The sequence below is a fragment of the Malaya genurostris genome, chromosome 3 (genome assembly GCF_030247185.1).
Source record: "Malaya genurostris strain Urasoe2022 chromosome 3, Malgen_1.1, whole genome shotgun sequence".
Classification (NCBI taxonomy): Eukaryota; Metazoa; Arthropoda; class Insecta; order Diptera; family Culicidae; genus Malaya; species Malaya genurostris.
This window is the reverse complement of record NC_080572.1, coordinates 243,543,016-243,567,840: the sequence shown is the minus strand read 5'-3', so window position 1 is coordinate 243,567,840 and position 24,825 is coordinate 243,543,016. Positions and strand designations below refer to the sequence as shown.

The 24,825-nt window shown below is 36.9% G+C and overlaps 1 protein-coding gene across 1 annotated transcript in view; it reads left to right on the top strand.

The window, feature by feature from the left end:
• Positions 1-24,825, top strand: part of LOC131438119 (myosin heavy chain, non-muscle-like) — a 153,236-nt gene that overhangs the window by 87,654 nt on the left and 40,757 nt on the right. The window contains 1 exon segment of the mRNA XM_058607932.1: positions 18,679-18,800. Coding sequence (XP_058463915.1) covers positions 18,679-18,800 — 122 coding nt within the window.

Sequence of the window (24,825 nt, the reverse complement as noted above, 5' to 3'; positions counted from 1 at the left end):
TGAACCATTATATGTGCTCATTTTTCACACTGTGCATCGGAACGAATGAAGCCTTCTCGTGTGTGGGATGGTGGTACGGATATTGCTTGTTCAAAACAGTACACAACCGGCCTGCTGGAATCGCAAGTGGATTGGCAAACATCGGTAACATTTTGTATCGGATAAAGGCGTCAAGCACTCTGGTACACCTAAATGAAAAAAAAAATGACAACAATGTTTGGGTCGTGAGTTTGTCTATCTACTAATACTAGGATTAGTGTCAGCGGGGGCAGTGCTATCACAAAAAGTTTAATGTGTTCGGCGTTACTCGATTGCCGTCGAAATGACGGAATAATGACAATAACGAACAGTCAAAATATTATACCAAAATATATTTTTTTTATGAGCTAAATTATCGAATCAAAACAAAAATCAAATTTCATATGATCAATCTTAATGAAAGTTTTCTTAGTGACAGTAAAATTGCAATCGTCCTGTACACTTCACAATCGGCCTAGTAATCTGTCGAAACGAAAGGACAGGTTCCGCTTCGTAATGTACTACTGTATTTTTTCAATTCGAGATTGATTTGTAATTTCAGTCGAATCAATTGAAGAATCAATTCATTGCTTTAGTGATTTTCTTTGATGATGGCTTTCAATCAAATTTTTGCTTTACATAGCAAATGATCCTTGTTCGAAAGCTTCACCTCTATGCATGAAATTAGTGAGTTATCCTTCATGAAATGTCCCGATTTGAAAGAAATAAAAAATTAGAATATCATAGTTTTACGTTTCGTTTCCGACTCATCAATGCGTCAGCAGATTATGTGTAACTGCTGATGAAAACTATGAAATAAGTCATGTGCACTTTGCACAAACTGGACACCCACGCGGTGCCAAAACACCTGAATGACTAAAATTAAATTAAATAGATTTTAACAAATCGTGACAAGATGCTCACCTTGTTAACCTGAAGTACAGTTTTTAACCCACTAACGAAATAACTGTCATTGTCTTTGACAAAAGTCTTGTACTTCTATATAAAATCAGCATCAACACACACTGTCAAACAGCGTGATAAACACCAACACACTCTGGATATATAGATGATCTACTTCATTTGAGGAATCGAGCCCTTTCGTCAGTTTAATCAGAAGATTACAACACATAAAGAATGCGTATCACCCACGCATAATTAAAAAAGACCATTATTGTTGTAAATGTAAATTGAAACTTAAATCTTCTGAGCTAGATACAGATGATGGGGAAAGTTTCTACATCCTGTTGAGTACCAGAATGACCGAAACGTTTTTTGTTTTCAAACTCATTTATAATTAACACCATATCTCGACGATTCTCGCATTTCTAAGACATCTGGCATAAAAAATTGTTTGTTTTGATTTCGGTTTCTTATGCGAATTTTTGAAGCTATACGTTTTTTTATGCGGTACATATCCCCGGCATAAAAAAGTCTTAAGTGTACTCCATTTTGTATAAATTTATAGTCAACTTATCACTTTAACCATGTCTGCTTTGCAATTAAATTGTGTATCAAATTTCAAACTAGAAATTAATTTAATTTTCGACTCATCGCCGCATGAGTAGTTTTTTGAACTGTTGTGGGAAAAATATAAAAACTACGTGGATGACGACTTGTTCGTCATAACGCGAACCCAAAATGAGCCCAAAATAATCTGATGGTTTAAATTGTAACTATAGTCGCTGGATGGTCATAAATTGTATTAATCTACATAATGCACTTGTGGCGCATCAGTTCATCAATAAAAATGTTCATTCAATCATCACTCTCAAGTATCTTTTTATGCGATTTTATACAGTTTCTTTATGTGCAACTTTTTAATGCAAATGTTCAAAGTTATGCGGTTTTTTCTGCGAGTTCTCATAGTTTTGCAGTTTTGTTTATGCATACTTTCAAAGTTAATTATTCAAATACCAAATTTCGAGTTTGGTATTTCAAAAAGAAATGGTCTCCGAAATCTATTTTTTCAAATGTTTTGAAAACTCGTGAAACGTTTAGGTTTGGTGAAGTGTGTGTGCTTAGCCTATCCCAAGCCCCACTTTCTGGCAGCGGTTTACATACATGCAAATAAATTTAGTCCAGTACTCAGGGAGATGTTTACTTAATCGAATTCAGATGACCCATTTCATATACAGAGCAAATCGTATTCCGATGTCACCGTTCCTTCGACCAGCCCCGCCTCAATGCAGTGTTTACATCAAATGGATTCAAACAAACATTACATAAAGATTTTCGATCCCTTGCAAATAGCAAACAATCGACTCGTATTTCGTTCATATTCTTCAGTTTTGTAGAAAAAATTAGCGTTTTCCGATATTACCAATACTCCAGTTGTTCTATTTCTTACTAATCATACCCAAATATTCAGTTGTTGGATCAAAAATATTCTAATATTTTTAATATTCTAATATTTTTGCAAGGAATTTTACAAATAGTACGAAGGTTGTTACTTATGCATTCAGCCTAAAAATGAAAACAGTATTCTATTTGATCAGAAATAATTTTATTGTTTTTACAAAATAATCCCCTAGAAGACATGCACTTTTGCTCGCTCTCCACACAATTCATTTTTCACGGGAGGGAACAAATTGATGTCGTTAGGTGCCAAGTCAGGACTATACAGCGGGTATCCCATCAATTTGACGTTTTGGGGACTCAAATATTCGGTTGTTTGGGCCGATGTGTGAGAGCTTGCATTATCGCGATGAAGAATGATTTTGCGTCTTGCGTTTGCTTTTCATGTTTCACGAAAAACTTCTGGCAAACAAATGGTGGTACACCTATGCCACCATTCTCTTTGCAGTGCTTCGAGCGCGAATTTGTAGATTTAGCTCTTCTTGGAACACTCATACAGCCTACTGCTGTTTATTTTCAGGCTCATATGAGTAAATCCATGTTTCGTCACCTGTGTAAATGTTGAACACCAAATTTGAAACACAACGATTGAATTTTTCCAGCATTTCTTTGCATCATTAAGTCTTTTTTTTTGAACGATTGTCAAAGTATGTGGGATCCAACGTCAACAAATTTTTTTCGCGACTAAATGCAAAATGCATGTTCATGAAAAATAACATATAAGTTTTTCACACTAATTCACAGCATCGATGTTTTCTGGCAGAACAACTGATTTTGAGACGACCTTCATTGATAGTTTTTTACAGTCGCATAGGATGATGCTACACTGCCAAAATTCAAACTAAGTTAATTGAAGCACACTTGTCTTGATAATCCACGGCGAAAATCATAATAAATCATTGCACGAAAATGTTCACGATTTAATTCCATTTTTTTGTTGAGGAATAATTTTCAACTCACTGTAAACAAATCAAATAGCGCTCAAATGACTGAATGTTCTGAAGATAGTAATGGTTAAAAATGTCAAACTTTAGGATGTAAATGTCAAAGCCATCGGGCAACACTTAGTGTTGCCAAGACTAAATACATAAGTAACAACCTACGTATTAACCAAAACAAGTAGACTACAAGTCTGAATAAATTAAAGGTAATTTAGAACCACATTAAGGATTTCAAATACACTTCAGCAATTGAACGTCAAGCTGAAATACTTGACCTATTTGAAGGATTTTTAATAATTTCCGCATTTCAAATGACAAACATACAAACCAAATCGCATCCTCTCATTCTGCAACTAACGCAGAATGTGATAGCACCCAATCGACGCCAATCGACACCCCAGAACACTTGAAATCAATTGTAACTGACATTGATCGTCGAAGCACTGGTGCAGTCGATTAACAGTATTATCTTGAGATGAGATATCATTTTATTGTTCTCACATCTGTTTGCTTGTCTGGGGTAACTGTTCAAAGTCATCTTCGACTGCATCAAACGTGATAAGAAAATGTCACAACCCAGTCCAATCAATGTCAAGTGCAATTTTCAATTCCAAGAATGTTTTCGTGAGCCCAAATACACGAAGTATGTCGAGACAAGTGAATTTTTGCAACGTATTGAAGTAACCGTCTCACAATATTTTCATAATAGAGAGAGGGAGAGTACACTGTCCTTGCGCACAGCCTGTCAAGTTTGTCATTAGAAACATGTTGTTGGCTTTATAAGGAATGAAGAACCGACCAGTAAACAGCATGTGCATGCGGAATAACATAAGATTGGCACTCGCAAGTCGACTGTAATTGCGGATGAGGTGCCAATTGTATCATCGTTGCCGTACCGGAAATTATTCGCTTATGGTCAATAATGGACAATCTGGGTCAGCACTACTTTGCAAGCAGAAATTGGCTAGGGAATGCCATTCGAAAAACAAACTTTCCATTCACAATAACGTTTCGTTGAGTCAACGGTAACCTTCCTCGAATAACCCAGGGGTCGTAGTGTTAATTCGTATATCGTGACATCGATGCACACAATACGGAGTCTCATTTCAATAATACGTATTGACTGGTGAACGCCATACAATCAAACAGACTCCGATGATGGTTGGCGAATTGAAGACCCATTAACTTAATGGAACCTATCCCGATGGCGACTGATAACGTGAATCAATCGGGTTGCCTGTCTCGAACGGTGGTGACCCCCGTCTGGGTTCGAACCTTGTGTTTACCGACCGTGATCATTTCAGCAGTACCGTTTCATGCCACAGGGCTCAGTTACGCACGAGAACACCGTAAAATAGCTTCATCCTCCATCAGCTATAGCAGAATCATCACCGGTTGAGGATAGGATTATGGTGTTTTGGCGCGTCGATCAGCGACAACGTCGTTAATTATGTCCATACATGGGCTGTCCGGCCTTTCGACGCGCTTGTATTAATGGCACACACCGAGTGCATTCATTGCACACGACGCTGCATGTGCGGATGCTTAATTAAAACGTTGCTCACATTTCTTGACAATTCGGGTCCGATTGGTGCCAGACTGTTTGTGGGTAAATGCAACACAGCCCGTGGTGCACCACGAGTAATCAGTATCAGCAGTAGTCAACGAATCCCAATACATGGCTGTTCATGGTGGATAATTGAGTTCGATCATTATTTTTTTTACGTTTCTACATCCGCCCGCCATGAGTTTTGCAATCAACCGGTTGCCTGGGTTACTGCCACTAGAAGAGGAACCTTAATGAGTGAAATATCACCAATCGAAGGTGTGTTTATTTGTGGAGTACGAATCGAGGGAAAGTTTGTTTTTCTGTGGTTTCGTTTTGGTGTTAACCGTAATCATTTCCCATGGTATTCGATATGGTCTTGCGTCAGTATTGATTGTTTGGCAATTTATTGATTGCCAATTTCTACTTCCTGCCGTAATGGGCATGGAATGATACTTCCATCATATCACTAGTAAAATTGAACCAAGATAACATTATTTCGCTTGCTAATTTTTCACTACATAAACGATTACTTCCGGATGACTCAGCGTGATGATATTTCTGATGCTTAGAACCCGGAACGTTCCAAAGCGACTTGACGTTTAACAATGCATTCGTGTGACAGCTGATAGCGTAGTATCGCTCCATTACGTGCTAGACGGATTAGGAAATTCTATCACGAGAATTTATGTGGTGCTGGATGGTTGTGGCTGTACACGTGCTTGGAACTTCTCGGTCTTTTGAGATTAGAATAATAATGGAGAAAAAAAAGTTCTTCACAAGTACTATTCGAAAGTGGCTTGACAACATCGATGCATTCGATAGATTCAATTCTTTTTGGCTATAAACAGACTTAAATCTGATTAAATAAAAATGATAATAATTGAGCGTCGTTCGAGATATGCTTCCGAACGATGCTTGTCTTTATCAACTCTTGTTTTTGCTTTTCTCACTAACTTTTCTAGCAAATTAGATTCAAATGAAGGCTCTAACGATCCCATAATTTATTATCCTACAAAAGTATACATGAATGTTCTAGGAGTCCTTTACAAAAACTTCTGAATTTTACTTGAATCCGACTTCCGGTTCCGGAGTTATAGAGTGATTAGTGTAAAAATTCCAATTTCAAATTACTTGCTCAATTTTCTCTGAGATGAAGTGACCAATTTTTACGAACTTTTAATCGAATGAATGGTCCTATGATCCTTTACAAAACTTCTGAATTTCATTTGGATCCGACTTCCGGTTCCGAAATAATGGGGTAAAGTGTGTAAAAAATATTATACCATCACTTAAAGGAACGAAACATAAAACGTAAATTTTTGTCTAGACTGGCCTCAAAACTATTCCATCCGATAGTCATTAGCAGCAGACTGCAAAACGAACTGTTATATTTTCCCAAATGAATCTCACCCATTTTTCTCAGCGATGGTTTGACCGATTTTCACAAATGTAGGTTCAAATGAAAGGTTTTTTGGTTCCATACGGCATTCCTGAATTTAATCCGAATCCGACTTCCGGTTCCGAAATTACAGGGTAGAGTGTGTTAAAAATTTTATACCGCAAACAATTTTATAAATCGGCCTGGAAACTACTTCAATCGGAAGTCATTATCAGTAGACGGCCAAACAAACCGATTCCTGTTATTCTTTCAAGAATCGAGGAAAATTATTTTGAAGAATACAACAGTATTAACATATATGACAGTATGATTGATACGAGAAAAGCATCATTACATCACTATGTTGATGACAACAGTATTTTTTTAAAGAAATACTGATTCAAGCATCGTCCAATTTTCATTACAAACCCAAAAAAAAAATAATCATGTTCAGTCTACATTTTGGAAAACGAGTTACATTTGATGTAACTGTTTTTTATTCTTTATTGAAACATATTCCTCACCACAACAAATTCTATTGAATCTTTCGAATCCAGGAAGAAATGGAACCAATGCTAATTCTGTTAACTAAAGCAAAGTGTATTCCGTGAGCGTGCTCTGTATCAATAGAAACAAGTAACAGTCAGATGGAGCTCAGTCTGAACTGAAAGGGGGGTAACGATTATTTCGTATGGAAAAAATGGAATTGAAATACGGAAAAATCAACGGAAGTTACGCATCAATGGATCATCAAAGTATAACATTTGAAGAGTAATATGTGAAATTTTCACTAAGTTATCTTAGAAAAAATACGACAACGCTAGCAATTATTCGGATGTGTCTCTGGATCGCCTGAAATCAAAAAACCAAAGTTTGCTAGTTAGATAATAGTTTTTCTCAGGTAACGCTGGAAAGAATCTTCGAAAATTCAATTTTCATTTGTTGTAAAAGTAGCTTTCAAACGAACCTAAGTTTGTTAAAATCAGTTCAGAAATCTTCGAGAAAATTGTACGGATAAAAATAAAAAGTTTTGTCGTTTACATCAGCAAACTGGTCTTCGACAGCAAACTGGTCTTCGAAATTGATTCCCAACCTAAAAGTAGCTTTCAAACAAGTCTAAGTTTGTTAAAATCGGCTCAGTCATCTCCGAGAAAATTAAGCGGACAAAAACAAGCGTTTTGTCGATTACGTCATTTATACCATTATTTCCGAAATAGGAAGTGACAATAGATTGGTCATCGAACTTGATTCACAAACCAAAAAGTAGCTTTCAAGCAAGTCTAAGTTTGTTAAAATCGGCTCAGTCATCTCCGAGAAAATTAAGCGGACAAAAACAAGCGTTTTGTCGGTTACGTCATTTATACCATTATTTCCGAAACCGAACGTGACAGTAAATTGGTCTTCGAACTTGTTTCACAACCCAAAAAGTTACTTTCAAACAAGCCTAAATTGAATAAAAAAAAAGCGTTTTGTCGGTTACGTCATTTATACCATTATATCCTAAACCGTAAGTGTCAGCAAATTGGTCTTCGAACTTGATTCACAATTCAAAAATAGTTTTCAATCAAGTCTAAGTTTGTTAAAATCGACTCAGTCATCTCCGAGAAATTTGAGCAGACAAAAACAAACGTTTTGTCGGTTACGTTATTTATACCATTATTTCCGAAACCGGAAGTGACAGTAAATTAGTCTTCGAACTTGTTTCACAACCCAAAAAGCAACTTTCAAACTAGCCTAAATTGAATAAAATCGGCTCCGTCATCTCGGAGAAAATTGAGCGTTTTGTTGGTTACGTCATTTATACCATTATTTCCGATACCGGGAGTAACAGCAAATTGGTCTTCGATCTTGATTCACAACCCAAAAAGTAACTTTCAAACAAGCCTAAATTGAATAAATTCGGCTCCGTCATCTCCGAGAGAATTGAGCGAACCAAAAAAGCGTTTTGTCGGTTACGTCATTTATACCATTATTTCCGAAACCGGAAGTGACAGTAAATTGATCTTCGAACTTGAATCACAACCCAAAAGAGACTTTCAAACAAGCCTAAATTGAATAAAATCGGCTCCGTCATCTCCGAGAAAATTGTGCGTTTTGTCGGTTACGTCATTTATACCATTATTCCCTAAACCGTAAGTGACAGCAAATTGGTCTTCGAACTTGATTCACAATTCAAAAGTAGTTTCAAACAAACCTAAGTTTGCTAAAATCACCTTGAGTGGACAAAAAAAGCGTTTTGTCGTTTACGTCGCTTTTACCATTATGTATCCGAAGCCGGAAGTGGCAGCCAATATCTTCGAACCTAATTCAAAAATAGTATTCAACCGAGTATAAGTTTATCAAAACACACACCTATACAATATCCGATATTGTCGAGTTTAGTCAAATGGTATATAGCTGTAGGGGTCTCCGAGGTTCCGGGCAAAAGTCGTTTTTTTTTCAGTAATTCTTTTTGCTTTCTATAGAGAAAGGCAAAACTATTATGTGCTTCATCTCTGCACCTATTATTAGATTTTCTTTTGTGTTTCGTTAAGGAGTCTTCTGTATACAGATATTCTGTTTGAACCATTGACGGGCGTAAAGTTTTATTCAATTGTTTACTGCGGATGGACCCGCAGTTTCACTTCTGTCCAATTATCAATAAATTACAAAATCCGAGAGACATATAAAAATCTACATATACAATAGAGATGGTCGGGTTACGGGTATTTGTGCCCGAAACCCAACCCGAACCCGGCAAGTATTAGTCGGATTCTGGTACAGAAAAAGATATGTTTGTCGGGTTCGGGTCGGGCACGGGTGCCGATTTTCCATTTTCAACGGGTACGTGTCAGGTTCGGAAATAGGAGCAAAATTAATCTCAAGTTCGGGTCGGGTACAGGTAAAAGTTTTTTATTTTCGATCGGGTACGGGTCGGGTTCGGGTATGAAAGAATGTTTACCCGACCATCTCTAATCATGTATCATTCGAATGTAAACTATCTGCTGGTACAAAAGACGAGGAGGTTTTATGCCTGCTGGAGGCAGAGGTTTAATAATTCTTAACTCCAGCGGGCTTTTTCCTGCTCCACATATAAAAATAAATAAATAAGTAAATATACAACCGTGGTAAGATAAACGAAGAACTCACCAAAGTTTCGTCTGGTTCTTGAATATATTTATATGGGTTGTGCTCAAGCAACAAGTTTGAGTGACTAGAAAACATAGGTCATTGCAAAGAATGAAGTTGTGCTTATTTACTTGAAAGTAAACCATTAATTTTATTGACATAGAAATCTGATCCATAACGGTAAAATTGGTATGAAATCCGTACAGATCAACTATGCAAAAGTTAATTCCTAACCTTGCTATTTTTATCCCTCATTTTCCAAATAGTTGAACTCTGATAAATTGACAAATGAGAAATGTCTATTGCATGTTTAAAAGAAAATACCTGTTGAACCCAAAGAAATCAAATGACATATTCTGCACTCCGCACCATCACACTTTGCTTGCAATGAAACACTGATCATGTGTGAACTATCGCAACGCTCCGACCTGACAATCTGACTTACTTGCGGTTATTTTTTCATTGACGAAACCGCAACTCAGCACCATTCCGATTTTTGTGTCATACGAACAACGTTATGATTTCGATCCCACATGTTCTAGGTAACTGTATGTTTACATAACATGGAGAGTAAAACTAATCAAATGATGATGTTTTTCTAGTTTTTTTCTAATGTCCGAATTTGTCAATATTATTTGTAATTATCAGTACTGCAGGAATGAAAGAAAGTAAAAGGAATGAGTGATCATTCAACGGTTACTTGTGGCATTAGGGTCATTTTTCCAAAAGCGGTTTCGATGAATGGGTCATTTCACCGAGAGATAGTCTTTTAACTGAAACGGCCTATTTTACCAATTCATGTCTGGATTTAACATTCAAGTTAGAAGTAATAAAGTAAGCAGGGTTTCGAATTCCGTTTACTGGTATTAAAATCTTACTTTGAGTCAGTCGGTGCAATAAAAAGAACGAAAAACGATTTATTGAATATATTGTTTTTAAAGTAAGTTTTTAGACTAATTTGGGATTGATCGAAGAATTTTCACATTCTTAAACTCTACTGAATGGTACTATATCTTCACTGCTCCTTCATTCAATTCACATCCAAACTTACCTTCCGGAGTATCAGGTTGATGTCAATTTTAATAATTTGTTTGCATAAAATGGTTACAGTCCCACGATCCAATCGAGGTCTCTTTGACCCACGGCTTTCAGCTCTGAAAACCCTGGATGTTATACGTAATTGATGGAGATCACATTAACTTATCAGATATAAATGAATCAATTCTAAGATTCAAATATCCCAACAGATCACTGCCATTGTTAATTATAGACTAAAACTGAATTATCAAATTGCCTTCCGGTTTCTCGAATCCTAGAATTTATAACTAGATACTAGTGATACGAGAATGTGAGTGAAATTCCTTGTTTCAAATAAATAATCCTCACAAATAGTCAAAGCGTGTTCGCGACATAATCTAGACAGATTAAATTTGGAATAAAACAAATTTGCTGTTTGTTCAATCCAAGATGCATTTTTTATTCATTCAATTGTGCATTATTAATCATTGTGGAAATAATAGTAGTTACTTAATTAGACTGCATGAAGAAACTACGAACGTTTGAGTTTGCTGCAGCCACTGGGATCTGTACAAACTTCTCTGCAACCGATTCAGTTGCTTTTTTTGCAAGATTTTCGTAATTTTCCTATAGTTGTAGCTTGTCGTTTTTATTGAAAAAGTTATCTTTTTATGCGAGCCCAATACCGTTCGAAAGGTCGCAACCCCGGGCAGTGAGATTGATTTGCATCTTTCGGTATAATACGGACTTCTTTCGCTTTATATCATTCCAAAACATCTTTGTCGTAGATGCCAAATCAGACCAGAATGGCGGGCGAGCGTCATGGCTGCATGTGAATGGTAACAATCGCTTCTTTAGGCATTCTCCACGATATATTTCCTTGTTTACCGTTCCGATAGTGATGAAGCTTAGGCTTGCTCGACCACAGCTGCATATTGCCTGTCAAACCAAATATTTTTTGTGAAACTTCGTCTTTATCTTCGTTCTGAAATGCTCCTCTACGCCGTTCCGTTGCATGGCAATATAAAAAGACATCCCTTCCTGCACATGAGTTTGATCGTCCATTATCACGCAGAAAAACTTCGTCAGCTAGCGATACAACTTACGAGTCCGGATTTTAGCCGTCACAATCTGTTTATCATTAGGGTTCAGTACAGCTATCACCTTGAAAGACTTCATACCTTGTGGGTGCTTGAAAGTAAGCACGAAAGTTGGAGACTTTTTTATTTTTCTAGTCACAGTACGTACCGAAAAATCTGGACTCTTCTGTAACTTTACTTCACCTTGGCGTCCTTCTGGTGATTCCAGGGATCCGCTTTATGTTCCACTTACAGTCTTTCTGGCTGTTGTCAAACGTGTATCGAAAGATTTAAGACCAAGCTTTTTTTGCAAGTTTTCTTTTTGAAAAATGCGGATTTTCATTGTGACCGCAAACAATTGTTTTTCGCACTTACTCTTCTTTGGACATCATCTTCGATCTAAAAGCTTGTAGTATCGTTCATCAGAATACGAAATATTTCACGTGTTGATGAAATATTTCTCCAGATTTAAGAGGGTGTCCGCGAACAAAACTTAAAGAGAAAATTTTTTACCCATTTTTTTGCAAGATTTTGATTATAGCTTTATTATTCAACAGTTAAAAACGGTTTAGTTTTGTTTGAATTCGAAAAAACTTGAGATTCCTTTTTTCAACAGCTATGTTTCTTCAAAATATCTTATCGGGGCGATCAGAGCTTCATAAATTGTTTCTAACACTTTTATCTACCATATGGACGTTGAGTCCCCAGATTTTCGACATGATGCAGTTGTCGGATGCCCTAATCTGGATGCATATATTAAGTATGACCATCAAATATAGATTATGTGGTACGTGACAAGCGTGTTTACTGTCGGTGAATTAAGTTTGAGCTCCATTAATCAATTGGCAATTGGACAGATGATAGTAAAACCCTCTCAGAACACACATTTCAGCGGGGGGTTTTCGCTTGCGTAAATGATATTTATTGGACCCTAGCGTTATTCAACTCGCCCATTTTTAGTAGACTCGCTGTGTTTTATAAAGCCCAGCCAAGCACCCAGGCAACGGTGATCAATCGGAAAACAACTTCCTAATTTGGTCATTTTGTGATTTGAATAAAATCAGGCTCTGCCACTACATCGTGGCTGTAGTCCGAATGGCGATGGACAGTTGATCGGAGGATGGTTTTTTTTTTTTTTTTTCAATTATATAATTTATTAAGGCACACTGCTTAAGCTCTAAGATGCCAAGGGCTTTGATCGGAGGATGGTGAATTATAGCTGAATGGGATTGTGTTCCATAGAAAACAACATAGCACTCAGACTGAGCTACAACGACTGTTTATTGACCTCGTTTGAAGAGATATTTCCTTAGTTGGGAACCGAATTGAGCGCATGGTACTAGGTACTAGGTAATTTATAACACCTTGATGCCTTTGTCACGCAGAAAACTGACGCAATTATTCCAGAATTCGCATTTTTTTAACGAGACGAGACCAGATGTGATTGTTCATGTGTACACGCAGTTAGAAACATTTGGTGATCTCACATCTTGTTTTTTTTTTGCAATTACTTGAAGTACGAAGTTAAATAATAAAAATTAGAAATCATTTTTTTTCCATCTGTAGTAAAGGGTGATTTTTTAAGAGCTTGAGAACTTTTTTAAACAATAAAACGCATAAAATTTGCAAAATCTCATCGGTTCTTTATTTTAAACGTTAGATTGGTACATGACATTTACTTTTTGAAGATAATTTCATTTAAATGTTGACCGCGGCTGCGTCTTAGGTGGTCCATTCGGAAAATCCGCTTTTTTATCGACAAATTTTGTTCAGCGATGAGGCTCATTTCTGGTTGAATGGCTACGTAAATAAGCAAAATTGCCGCATTTGGAGTGAAGAGCAACCAGAAGCCGTTCAAGAACTGCCCATGCATCCCGAAAAATGCACTGTTTGGTGTGGTTTGTACGCTGGTGGAATCATTGGACCGTATTTTTTCAAAGATGCTGTTGGACGCAACGTTACAGTGAATGGCGATCGCTATCGTTCGATGCTAACAAACTTTTTGCTGCCAAAAATGGAAGAACTGAACTTGGTTGACATGTGGTTTCAACAAGATGGCGCTACATGCCACACAGCTCGCGATTCTATGGCCATTTTGAGGGAAAACTTCGGAGAACAATTCATCTCAAGAAATGGACCGGTAAGTTGGCCACCAAGATCATGCGATTTGACGCCTTTAGACTATTTTTTGTGGGGCTACGTCAAGTCTAAAGTCTACAGAAATAAGCCAGTAACTATTCCAGCTTTGGAAGACAACATTTCCGAAGAAATTCGGGCTATTCCGGCCGAAATGCTCGAAAAAGTTGCCCAAAATTGGACTTTCCGAATGGACCACCTAAGACGCAGCCGCGGTCAACATTTAAATGAAATTATCTTCAAAAAGTAAATGTCATGTACCAATCTAACGTTTAAAATAAAGAACCGATGAGATTTTGCAAATTTTATGCGTTTTATTGTTTAAAAAAGTTCTCAAGCTCTTAAAAAATCACCCTTTATTAAAGTATTAAACGTTGATTAAAAATTGCAATCCCAGCAACAATTTCTATTTGCATAATTCTGGTGGGTTTAATAATTACAAAAATGTCTGAATAAATGACTAAAATAGCAAAACACAACGCTGCAGGTTGTGTTCATCGTTTCATTCTTTGGGATGAAATTTAAGTTGATCCTGAATTTTCGATTAGGCCAAATTTGTTCGAAAAAAGTTTATACTATTCCAGAATGTGGGGAAAGTCCTGAAAACAAGAAAAACTTTGCAATCCTGTGAAGCCAAGTTTGAAACTACCAGAAAATAAATTCAAATAAGGCTAACCACGATCGAGCTACGTTGTAACACATGGATCAATAAGTCCCGAGACTAAAGCAGAGATGGCGCTCGTAGTAAACCAGTAACCACGTCTTTCTAGAGTACTAACCTTTGCTTGAAACGGGTCAAAATTTTAAGTCGATCCTACCAGAAACAGCTGAGTTATCAAGGTTGGAGTAAAGTCGTTTTGTAGTTTGTTTAAAAAATGGAAAAAAACCGAGTTTCGTGTTTTGATAAAACATTGTTTTTTAATGGGTAAAAACACCGTGCAAGCGAAACAATGGATTTAAAAATGTTATCCGGACTCTTGTCCATCAAAAGCAACGATTTGTCGGTGGTTCGCCGAGTTTAAACGTGGTCGTACCGACACAAATGACGCGGAACGCTCGGGTAGACCTGTGGAAGCCGTTACACCGGAAAATGTGAGTGAAGTGACAAAAATTATAATGAAAGATCGTAAAGTGAAGCTCCGTGAGATTGCTGAGATGACACAGATATCATATGGAAGTGTATTTACTATCCTTCATGAAAAATTGAGCATGAAAAAGGTTTTTTCCAAGTGGGTGCCGCGATTGCTTTCGATGGAACAAAAACAGCAACGAGTCGATGATTCAGAGATTGAACGAATTGGGCTTTGATCTGCTCCCCCACCCCCCATACTCGCCAGATTTAGCCCCCAGTGACTACTGGCTCTTTGCTGATATTAGAAAAATGCTCCAGGGAAAAAGATTTGGCTCAAATGAGGAGGTTATCGCTGAAACTGAAGCTTATTTTGAAGCGAAAGATTTTTTTTTATAAACATGGTATTGAAAAATTGGAAAAACGTTGGAACCATTGTATCACCCTAAAAGGTGATTATGTTGATGAATAAAAAAAATGTTGTTTCCATTGTTAGTCTCGGGACTTATTGATCCATGTGTTAAACAAGCCAAACGCCTTAACTCGGCGAAGAACTAAGAAGGAACGCGATTGGTCGAAAACGATTTTTCGTAAGATGAAACATTTTGGGCCTGTGGTCGAGTGAAGCGTACCTGGTTGGGAAACAGCACCAATTTCGATCTCACCAAAGCCTTTTCAGTTTATTGAAATGCTATGAAAAATGGAAATACCTTCGCTACACGCGCTAGTAAAAATTGTTATTGCACATTCTGAAAGAACACTTTTTAAAAATATCTGTGTAAAGTTTCATTCCGATCGGGGCACTAGATTTCGAATGAAGCGCCGTTCGCAGCGCGTTTGTTCCGTGCATAGGCGAGCAAAACTTTCCCGCGATTATCTCGGCATAGCGTTTTTTAAAAGAAATTTCGTTAGCGACAAAAACAAAAAAAAAATTCCAACTGATTTTCGGATTTTTTTTCAATTATTCGTATTTAGAATCTCGTGTACTTTGAAGTTTCATTTTTCATCTAATTATTGTCGATTGCTTACAATGAATTTTCGTTCAATATTTTGAACATCTCATTTTTTGTCAATATAATTTTTTATGGTTCTTGTTTTTTGGGAAAACCGAATCGTTCAAGTTCACAATAAATTTTTCCTGAAAAAAAAATTTCAACGGTTTTGATTTAAAACGGTTCGTCTTGCAGAGTTTTGACCGCAATTCTTTGTAAAAAAAAACGTGCTTCGGGGGATGGGCCATGACTCTAAAAAAATTAATAGGTTTAACCTTTCTCCATAGAAAGGTACTATAATAGCTAGTAAACCTGACTTTTGATCGGAGCTCCAAAGACCCCTAGTGCTATATACCATTGGAATCATTCGGCGAGATAGGAAAATATCTTTATGTACACTTTTCAAAGATTTTTCTTCTCGCTAAATTTTCTCTGACATGGCTGAACCGGTTTCAACTAGCTTAGGCTCAGTTGCAAGCTAATATTGGGTCATTGATCAAATTCGAAGATCAAATGGCTATCGCTTCTGGTTCCGAATTTATAATGATACAAGTCACGTAAACGACAAAACCCTTTTATTTCTTATCGCTCAATTTTATAGAAGATAGCTTCGTCGATTTCCACAAGATTAGGCTCGGTTGAAAACTACCATTGAGTCATTGATCAGGTTCGAAGCTCGAAGCACTTCTGGTTTTGGGGATATAATGACTGGTTTTGGGGATATATTTACGGCACGACAAAACGCACTTTTTTCTTACCGCCTTCAACAAACTTAGGCTCGATTGAATATCAAGTAATTGATCAGATTGAAAGCTCTGATCTCGAGATAAAATGGGGAGTGGATCGTTTCGCCGAAAGTCGTTTCGCCGAATGGGTCATTTCGCCGAAAAAGTCATTTCGCCCAAAGGGTCATTTCGCCAAACTCATTAGATATTTTTTCATTTTCACTTAGTTATCGGCAAATACCGCATAGCGATCGATTGCTTGGTGGATACACTAATAAAGTCAACAATTTTTTTTAGGAATTATGTTCTGAGGATCATGAATACAAAAATTATTAAAAGATATCTTTTTGGTTTATTCCAGAAGTACGATTGTAGGTCAAGGAAATGGGAGTAAACATAATCACTTTTCATTTACCCTTTTTTTTAAATTCAATTCTAATCACGATTTTAAGACTAATGAAGAATTCGGCGAAATGACCCTTTCGGCGAAATGACCTTTCGGCAAAATGGCTTTCAACGAAATGACCCTTTCGGAGAATTGATATTCGGCGAAATGACACTTTCGGCGAAATGGCATTTGGCGGAACGGCTTTTGGCGAAATGACCCTGATCCGATAAAATGGTATAAATGACATAAACGACAAAACGCATATTTACCTTTCTCCATAGAAATGTAATATAATTGCTGCAATACCCGCCTTTGGTCGGTCCGGAGACCCCTAGATACAGGTCATTGATCAAGTTCGAATATCAAATGGCTCCCACTTCTTGTTCCGAAGGTATGATGGTCTAAGTGACATAAACGACAAAACTCATTACCGCTTAATTTTCTCGGATATGGATGAACCAATTACTTCAGAAATTGACCAATGATCAAGTTCAAATGCATTATTTCTGATACACTTTGTTCGAGTGATGTTGCTGAGTATGTGATGTAATTGTTGAAGTATGATTTTTAGAACTACCCGAATTAATCTGTATGAATTTGTATCAACAATCAGCCCAAATTCGTGTCAGAACTTTTCCTAATAAAACAAGACAAAAATTGTTTTAATGAGACTGTCTCAATGACAAACGAAAGGCATTGTCACACCATTAGGTAGATTAAGGATAGGGTTTTCCTTTTTAGTTCAATATGTCTGGAGATGACTGAACCGATTTCAGTAAGTCACTCCTGGTTCTTGGGATACAATGGTATAAGTGACGTAACCGACATAGAGCACTTTTTTTCTTACCGCTCAATTTTCTCGGCTATGGTGAAACCGATTTTAACAAATTTAGACTTGTTTTAGAGATACTGTTGAGTTGTGAATCATGCTCTAAGATCAATTGGCTGTCACTTCTGGTTCTGGAGATATTATGGTATGTGTCATAACCAACAAAACGTACTGTTTTTTTCCACTAAATTTTGTCACTGATGGGTACACCGATTTCAAAAAGCTTATACTCGTTTGAAAGCTACTACTAGGCCTTGGACCAAGTTCGAAGCTCCTACTTACTTACGGAACTTACGGTTCCAGAGATATAATGGTATAAGTGACGTAAACGACAAAACTCATTCTCGCTCAATTTTGTCGGATATGAATGATTTGATTTAATTAATTTTAGGTTGTGGATCAAGTTCGAAGATCATCCGGCGAGCAGTTCTGGAAATATAATCATATAAGTGACGTAACCGACAAATCTTTTTTTCTATTTGCGCAAATATTACCGAAAGCGACCAATGATCAAGTTCAAATGTATTATTGCTTATGAATATGTGACGTATGCGCTGAAGCATGCTTTTGTGAATTACTTGCGCTAATCTGGTGGATTAACTCCAGACTTTTCTCCTCTTTTGACTTTTAAGTATTTCAATATTAGCCTATCTCTGTTTGTGGAAATTGGCTCTATCATTTTCAAGAAATCGATGTAAAATTTATTTCGGAATCTTTTAATATGAATTTTTGTTTTCTCACCAAGTATTTTTGTCCAAAAGATCAGGTTTCCCTAAAATCCGTGTAAATCATTGTACTAAGTTAACTAGCATCCAAAACAAGATTCCTGAATAGTTTTTACTTTGCACTCTATCGTTATTTTGCACTCCATCATGGTCAAACTGGATGAGATCTGCAAACGCTAACGAGTTGATGCGGTTTGTCATAGCAGGAACAGCACAAATCCCACCGAACCGTGGAATTTGCAAAGTAAACATACTTTACCGTGAAGCACCGTAAACGAATTCCATTTCTCTAAGCCTTCATAGATAAAACCAAGGCTATTTAGTTGTTTATTTATCCGTGTACTTTTTGTTTCCTTCTATTTCCAGATCGAGAAGATCAGTCCATATTGTGTACCGGTGAGTCGGGAGCCGGTAAGACCGAAAACACAAAGAAAGTGATACAGTATTTAGCGTACGTCGCTGCATCGAAACCGAAGGGATCCGTAGCGGTAAGTGAATGAATTGATTGGTTTGGTGTAAGTACTATCAATCTCTAAGTAATGTAGTGTTCACCAGATCCCTCCTACGATCTGCTGTTGTACCACAAACATTTAACAGAATAGTGGGACATGGAATAGCATTATGATGTAAGGTTTGTGTCAGGCGTGTGTGTGTGTTTCTTTTTGCCCTAGTTGGTTTGTTTTCTCTATCTAGTATATATTAGTATATATGTAAACAAACGGAAGGTTTATGAGTTATGATCTTTTGTACAAAAGTTCGATGTATAGGAAGAAGAAGAAGCTCAAAGTTTTTTTCACAGATGTATATTCTAATGGTCAGGTACTGTCAAAATGAGTTTTGCTTTCGTTTATTTTTTATGAACAATCTTCCATCCATGACTACCCACCATGTTCAAGAAGAGTTATGCAAGAAAAAGTGTCCAAATGCTTGCCACCATGCAACATCCATGTTTAGTTAGTTCAGTGTTAGATTTAGATAATGATATATTAGTTTGTGTAAGGATTTAGAGCGAATCATTTTTTTCTCTCGTCGCATTAATTATGCTATATCACAATCATAAATTCGAGAATTTACCAGTACCCGGCCCGAGCCTGAAAAATGTCCCAAAATCCGAAAAAAAACAGAAATTATGCCGGACATTGTTTACTGTACGCATAGATAGGTAAATGATTACTTAATCAAAACAACACTTGACACTGAAATAAGTGGGGAAATAGTAAAGACTTTTTAAATATAGTAGAATTGAAGGGAGATAATTTAGGATCCCATAGAAAATTCCTGAATTTCATTTAGATCGGAGCTCCGGTTCTGGCACTACAGAGTGATAAGTGCAAACAGTGATTAAAAAACTATGAAATGGTACATACTGAAGACAGATGACATAGAATCAGACGATTTTCACAGACTTAGACTCAAACAAAAAATCTTGTGATCGCTACAAAATTTCATCCGACTCCCGACGACACGATATCGGAAAGTAGAAGAATGAAGGATTATTTTCGTCTGGTAGTTTTCCATCATGGAGCACTGGAGTGTCGCTCACCGGGTATTTATTTATAACTCGCTTTTAAGGAATCAGTAGCACGTTACCACTATTCGTGAGTTCATAAAAACCACCAAACCGTCACTCGCAATGAAAGAAGGAGCTTCTCCACAACCTGTAACGGATTCGTTTCGGTATAATAACGACAATTTTGCTTGTTTACCGCTCCTTCCAGGTGGAAGTGGGCTTCGTCACTTAGATAAATCTCACCACTGCACAGTGGTTTAAAAGTTAAATTTTACGCTCCTAATTGATAACACGTTAAAAACGTGGTTTTCGAGATACAGTATCTTCAGCAAAGTTGCTCAGAATGATAGGTGTCATCTTTTGGAAAATTTTAATAATGTGAGTAATCCCCCTAGAAGTGAGATAAAAATATTATTTTAGCTCAGAGTCTACATAGGGGCTAAGTAACTTCGACAAAGTTGTGCAGAAAGTCATTTCAAACAAAATTGCAGAAAGTACTATTCTCGTAATTTGAGTGTTATTTATTATACAATGTATTTTCTGAAAAGGGTATCCTAAAACCAGTTTTTGTGAAAAAAATAATAAATTTTTAATTCATATGAGTTTTTCATGTTATACAAAGTTTTTCGTCATTAAAAAATACATAACTTTCTTGAATATACTATGCCGCTAACATATCAGTTCAAAGGAATTTAGCATTTTTTCATGTTTTTTTTACTTAATTCCAACATGTCTATCGTCGAAAGGTGCAGATGAGACCACTTACATATAAAACTCCTTCAAAATAGCTTCCATACCATGGTTGAATTTTTCGTTTAAGATCATCTGCAGGCGAGATATGTTCTTTTCAAATATCCTTTTCCTAAACATTTACAATGATAAGGTTCATTGTATATCAGATTCGATTTCAGTATATTTTTATTACCGTGGTAATTGTCACAAAATATGATTTTTTTGCACATCGAAGTCTAGAAATAGATAAGTTTAGTAAATGTTTTCTCACGACTTTAAAGAATCAAATCGAATTAAGTTGTGTCATCTTTTGGTTGAGAAAAACAATATTAAAACTCATTTTGATGTGGAACACATCTTTATTTTCTATATAGGGGTGCAAATTAGAAAATCAAGGAAAAATACACGTAGAAATGTGGTCAGGTTTTAAACACTTACAGCTCAGTATATTTTGTATCAATTATTAATATTATTTCATTATTTTATTAGAAATATCTCTAAGATTCAATTTGTATGAATCAAGTCACGTATTTTCAATTATAAATGGTTGAAATTTTGATTAGTAGCGAGCAGCGTCCTATTTTGTCTACTAAAGTCTCCGGCATATCGGATTTCCCTGCTATAGACGACGGTTTTGAAGGAGTAAGCGATATATCAAAGCGCTCTGATTGGTCAATCGATGCAAAAGCGAAGCTGTCTGAAGCACGCGAATCTATAAATAGAAGCAAAATTATAGCTAACGTTACAGTCCTACGCGTAGCATGCTAGAGGTAAGTTGTTGCTAGACAGCAAGACAGAAAGCGCTATCAAACCATTTGAAGCTTTAATTGGTATGCTCTGATCTTGTGTCATGCAAGCTCGGATGAAATTCCATGTTATGTCGTTTCACCTGAAAAATGACAACCCCAGGATAAATTTTGAGTGCTTAAGATTAATTTCTAATGTATATAAGATGAATTCGATTGATAATGAGAAAAAGTTGATCGCTTCAACCGAAACCGCAGAATGGTAGAGAAACTTAAGGTCTGAGGACAGAGGGTCGCGTGTTGAGTTTTAAATCGACCACGTGGCTCGCTCAATTCCCTTTGCGCATCGTATTTCTCTTGTACTCTCTCGTATATGAGCAAACTGTACCGGGTTGCCAGCATACATTTTATTATTTTGATGAGAAGTTTTATCACATAAATCTATCGTATGGGTTGGACATTACATGGATTTCAATGAACAAGGAAAAAATATTCAACCTTCACAAAGATTGAATGTGAAACAAAAAATATGTTTATATACAATGAAACGTCTGTGTGTTTGGCAGCCTTGTCGAGCCAATTTTATTTCTCTCTCCTTTTTCAGAATGCTATCAGGAAACCAAAGCGAAAAAAATGGCGGATGCATTGAAACTGACTTTGTTTCACAGAAAAATACAAGACTTTATTTCATCGCGATAACATATATGTTTTTATGTACTAATCGCATCTAAACTTATTTATCTAAATTTATATACTAATCGCATCTAAACTAAATTGTAACGGTAGATTTATGATACAAGCCTTCAAAGCCGAGATATTCGATGAACAAGTAGAGGTATTCATTTCCGAGCGTTCCAATTTTCAGAAGTTTTTTAGTCAGAAAAAAAATACAACACAACCGCAAAACTCAATGAATCATTCTGAAAATTTCACAGAATATTCTCAACTAAATTTCGAAGACATTGTCAGGTGGGTTTTTCAATATTCTGCACCGTTTCCAAGAAAATTTAATTTGAAACGGGAAAATAGCAAAAAACCGACCACTTTACGGTACTGTCTTCAGCCCTTAACGCTATAAAAATAACTGCTTGCATACAAAACTTGAACACAAGCTAGGCGAAGAGAAGCTTGAATATCCAAATCGCAAGGATGTACAAAGATATAATTGCATACATTTGGGATATTGGTGGAATTTCATCGGCTATAAAACAAATACAAATCAAGACAAACGATGTTCGGTGTTGGTTCCTAATCAAGATCAATCTAAGCAGACTCTCGTGCAATTGCAGATTTTAAAGTGTGACGATTGATTGAACTTTTTGATTGCAGATCATTAGAAATTCTGTTTGTCTCGTTCCACATCAATGGCTCGAACAACCCCATGGGGCTGATCCTTGTAGTTTTTTTAGTTATTTGTGATTATTTTATGATAGCTGACAATGGTCTTTACCAGCTGAAAGACTCTCGTCCGACAAATCTTCCTTGACCATTCGATGTAAAGAACAACGACGTTTAACATTCTCTGGTTTCTGGACGTGGCCCAAAGGTTTTATTTTGGTCACAGAGCCTGATATAACAAAAAAAAAAATATCACAGTATTACACGAAAGCACCAGCATTTTCGGCTTTAGTTTAAAATGTTAAAACTCACGAATAGTTGTAACGTACGACTGATTCTTCGAAAATGAGTTATACATAAATACGCGATGAGCGACACTCCAGTGATCCATGATGGAAAACTACCAGACGAAAATATACCTTCATTTTTCTACTCTCCAGTGCCGTGATCGATTTCTCTCTCCCTTGTTTGGCTACAGTGTAACCGGAGAACAAAACGTGTCACGTGTTTTCTTTGTGCAACCCCCCCTGTATATTCAAAAGTAGCTGTGTGGTAAAGTGTCTTCTTTTGACAGAATTCAGGTTTTTATTTATACGGTTTGATAGAAATCTGAAAGGATGCTTTAAAAAGATTTTAAGAAACAAATAAATAAGCAAATAAAATGATGTTCCAGCAAATTATTGAACCACTTGACACTGCATGTTTGTGGAGGAAAATACAATTAAAACAATTCCACACTAAATCACATTCCCCACTGGCGGCTTGAAACACAACAATCGCCAATCAACAGGCACTGGTTTTCGCTGGAATCGCCATCATCGGAGTATCGCAAAGAGGGTATCAATTTCTGCCACCGTGCGACTGACTGACTGACTGACTGGCTGAAACTGTCTTCGTTGGCAGTCGATTGCTGCTTCATTGGAAATTGCAATAAAAATAATCATTTCATGGCAAACCATTTCCATGTCAAGCGAAATCAAAACATCTCTCGCTTTGAGCGGGTAGATTTATGGATATCAAGTATCGCACTCACTGGATCTGTAGAGGTTTGTCTCCTTCAAACTCGCTCGCTGGTGGTGGAATATTATAGAAACCAATAACAGTCGCGTAAGGCAGTACGAAAATGTTTTCAAGTGCCACCAAGCTACCATTATTTTATTGTTAATTAATAGCACACTTCTATAAACGGCAAGCTTTGATGTATGTCGATGAAATTGATTGGCGGGTATGCTTCCCCTTATCCTACTGAGACGACTTCTCGTTAGTCGTGGGTCCCGTATGTAAACATGCATAATACGAATAGGAGGGTGCCTTATGGAAAGCCAAGAGTCCGGTGAGACCGGTGGCTAGACCTACCCAAGCCAAAAACACCACCACTATAATTGATGAACCCTGCCGTCCTCCGACCCTTTAACACGAGGACTTGAATGTAAAATGAAAAAAAAAAGAAAATCTGGTTTCCATATTTTCTACCAAATATGGTGTGCTGAATTAAAGTCTACTTTTATCAATTTACTGAAAGATTTTTTTTTTTGCCTCACGAACGTGTGGTTCGGTATTGAGTACGGGCGAGATCTTGCCTTGGTTGAACACGGACACGATACAAACACGTGATGCCAAGCCACCAGATATACCGCGTGTGGCAGCACAGTGCCGGGAAATATTGTGTCAAACTTATGCAAGTGCATTGGAAGCTGACATTACTTCTTTTGGCACAAGCAAACATAAATCGGCGCCATATGGTTCGCTGGTTGCTCCCAAAACCGCTCATACTACCGTGAGAGACATGGGCACAGAAAACCACACCAAAGGTTGCGAACGTATCTATTATTCATTCCTTAGGTCGAACTGATCTCCATTACGGGCAGATTTCTCACTCAATAAATTAAGTAATTAAAAGTAGCGGAGCCCAGATGAGTGCGATTTACCTCAAAAGCAATAATTGAACAGTCCAATATATCCATCAAATATGGACGTGTTAAGGAGCATTAAACATCTCGTAAACATAAACAAACACCAACCAATGAAGCAATGGCAAAACCTGCTTCCATCCTCAACTGGCCAGCAACTCTCGGATCGATCGCCAAAACGAAACGGTTGGGAAATTCGATACCCATCAATAGAGGGTAATGTTGAAGCTTCGACATAGCTTTTCCATTCCATGCCCATTTCTATACACAGCCGTCA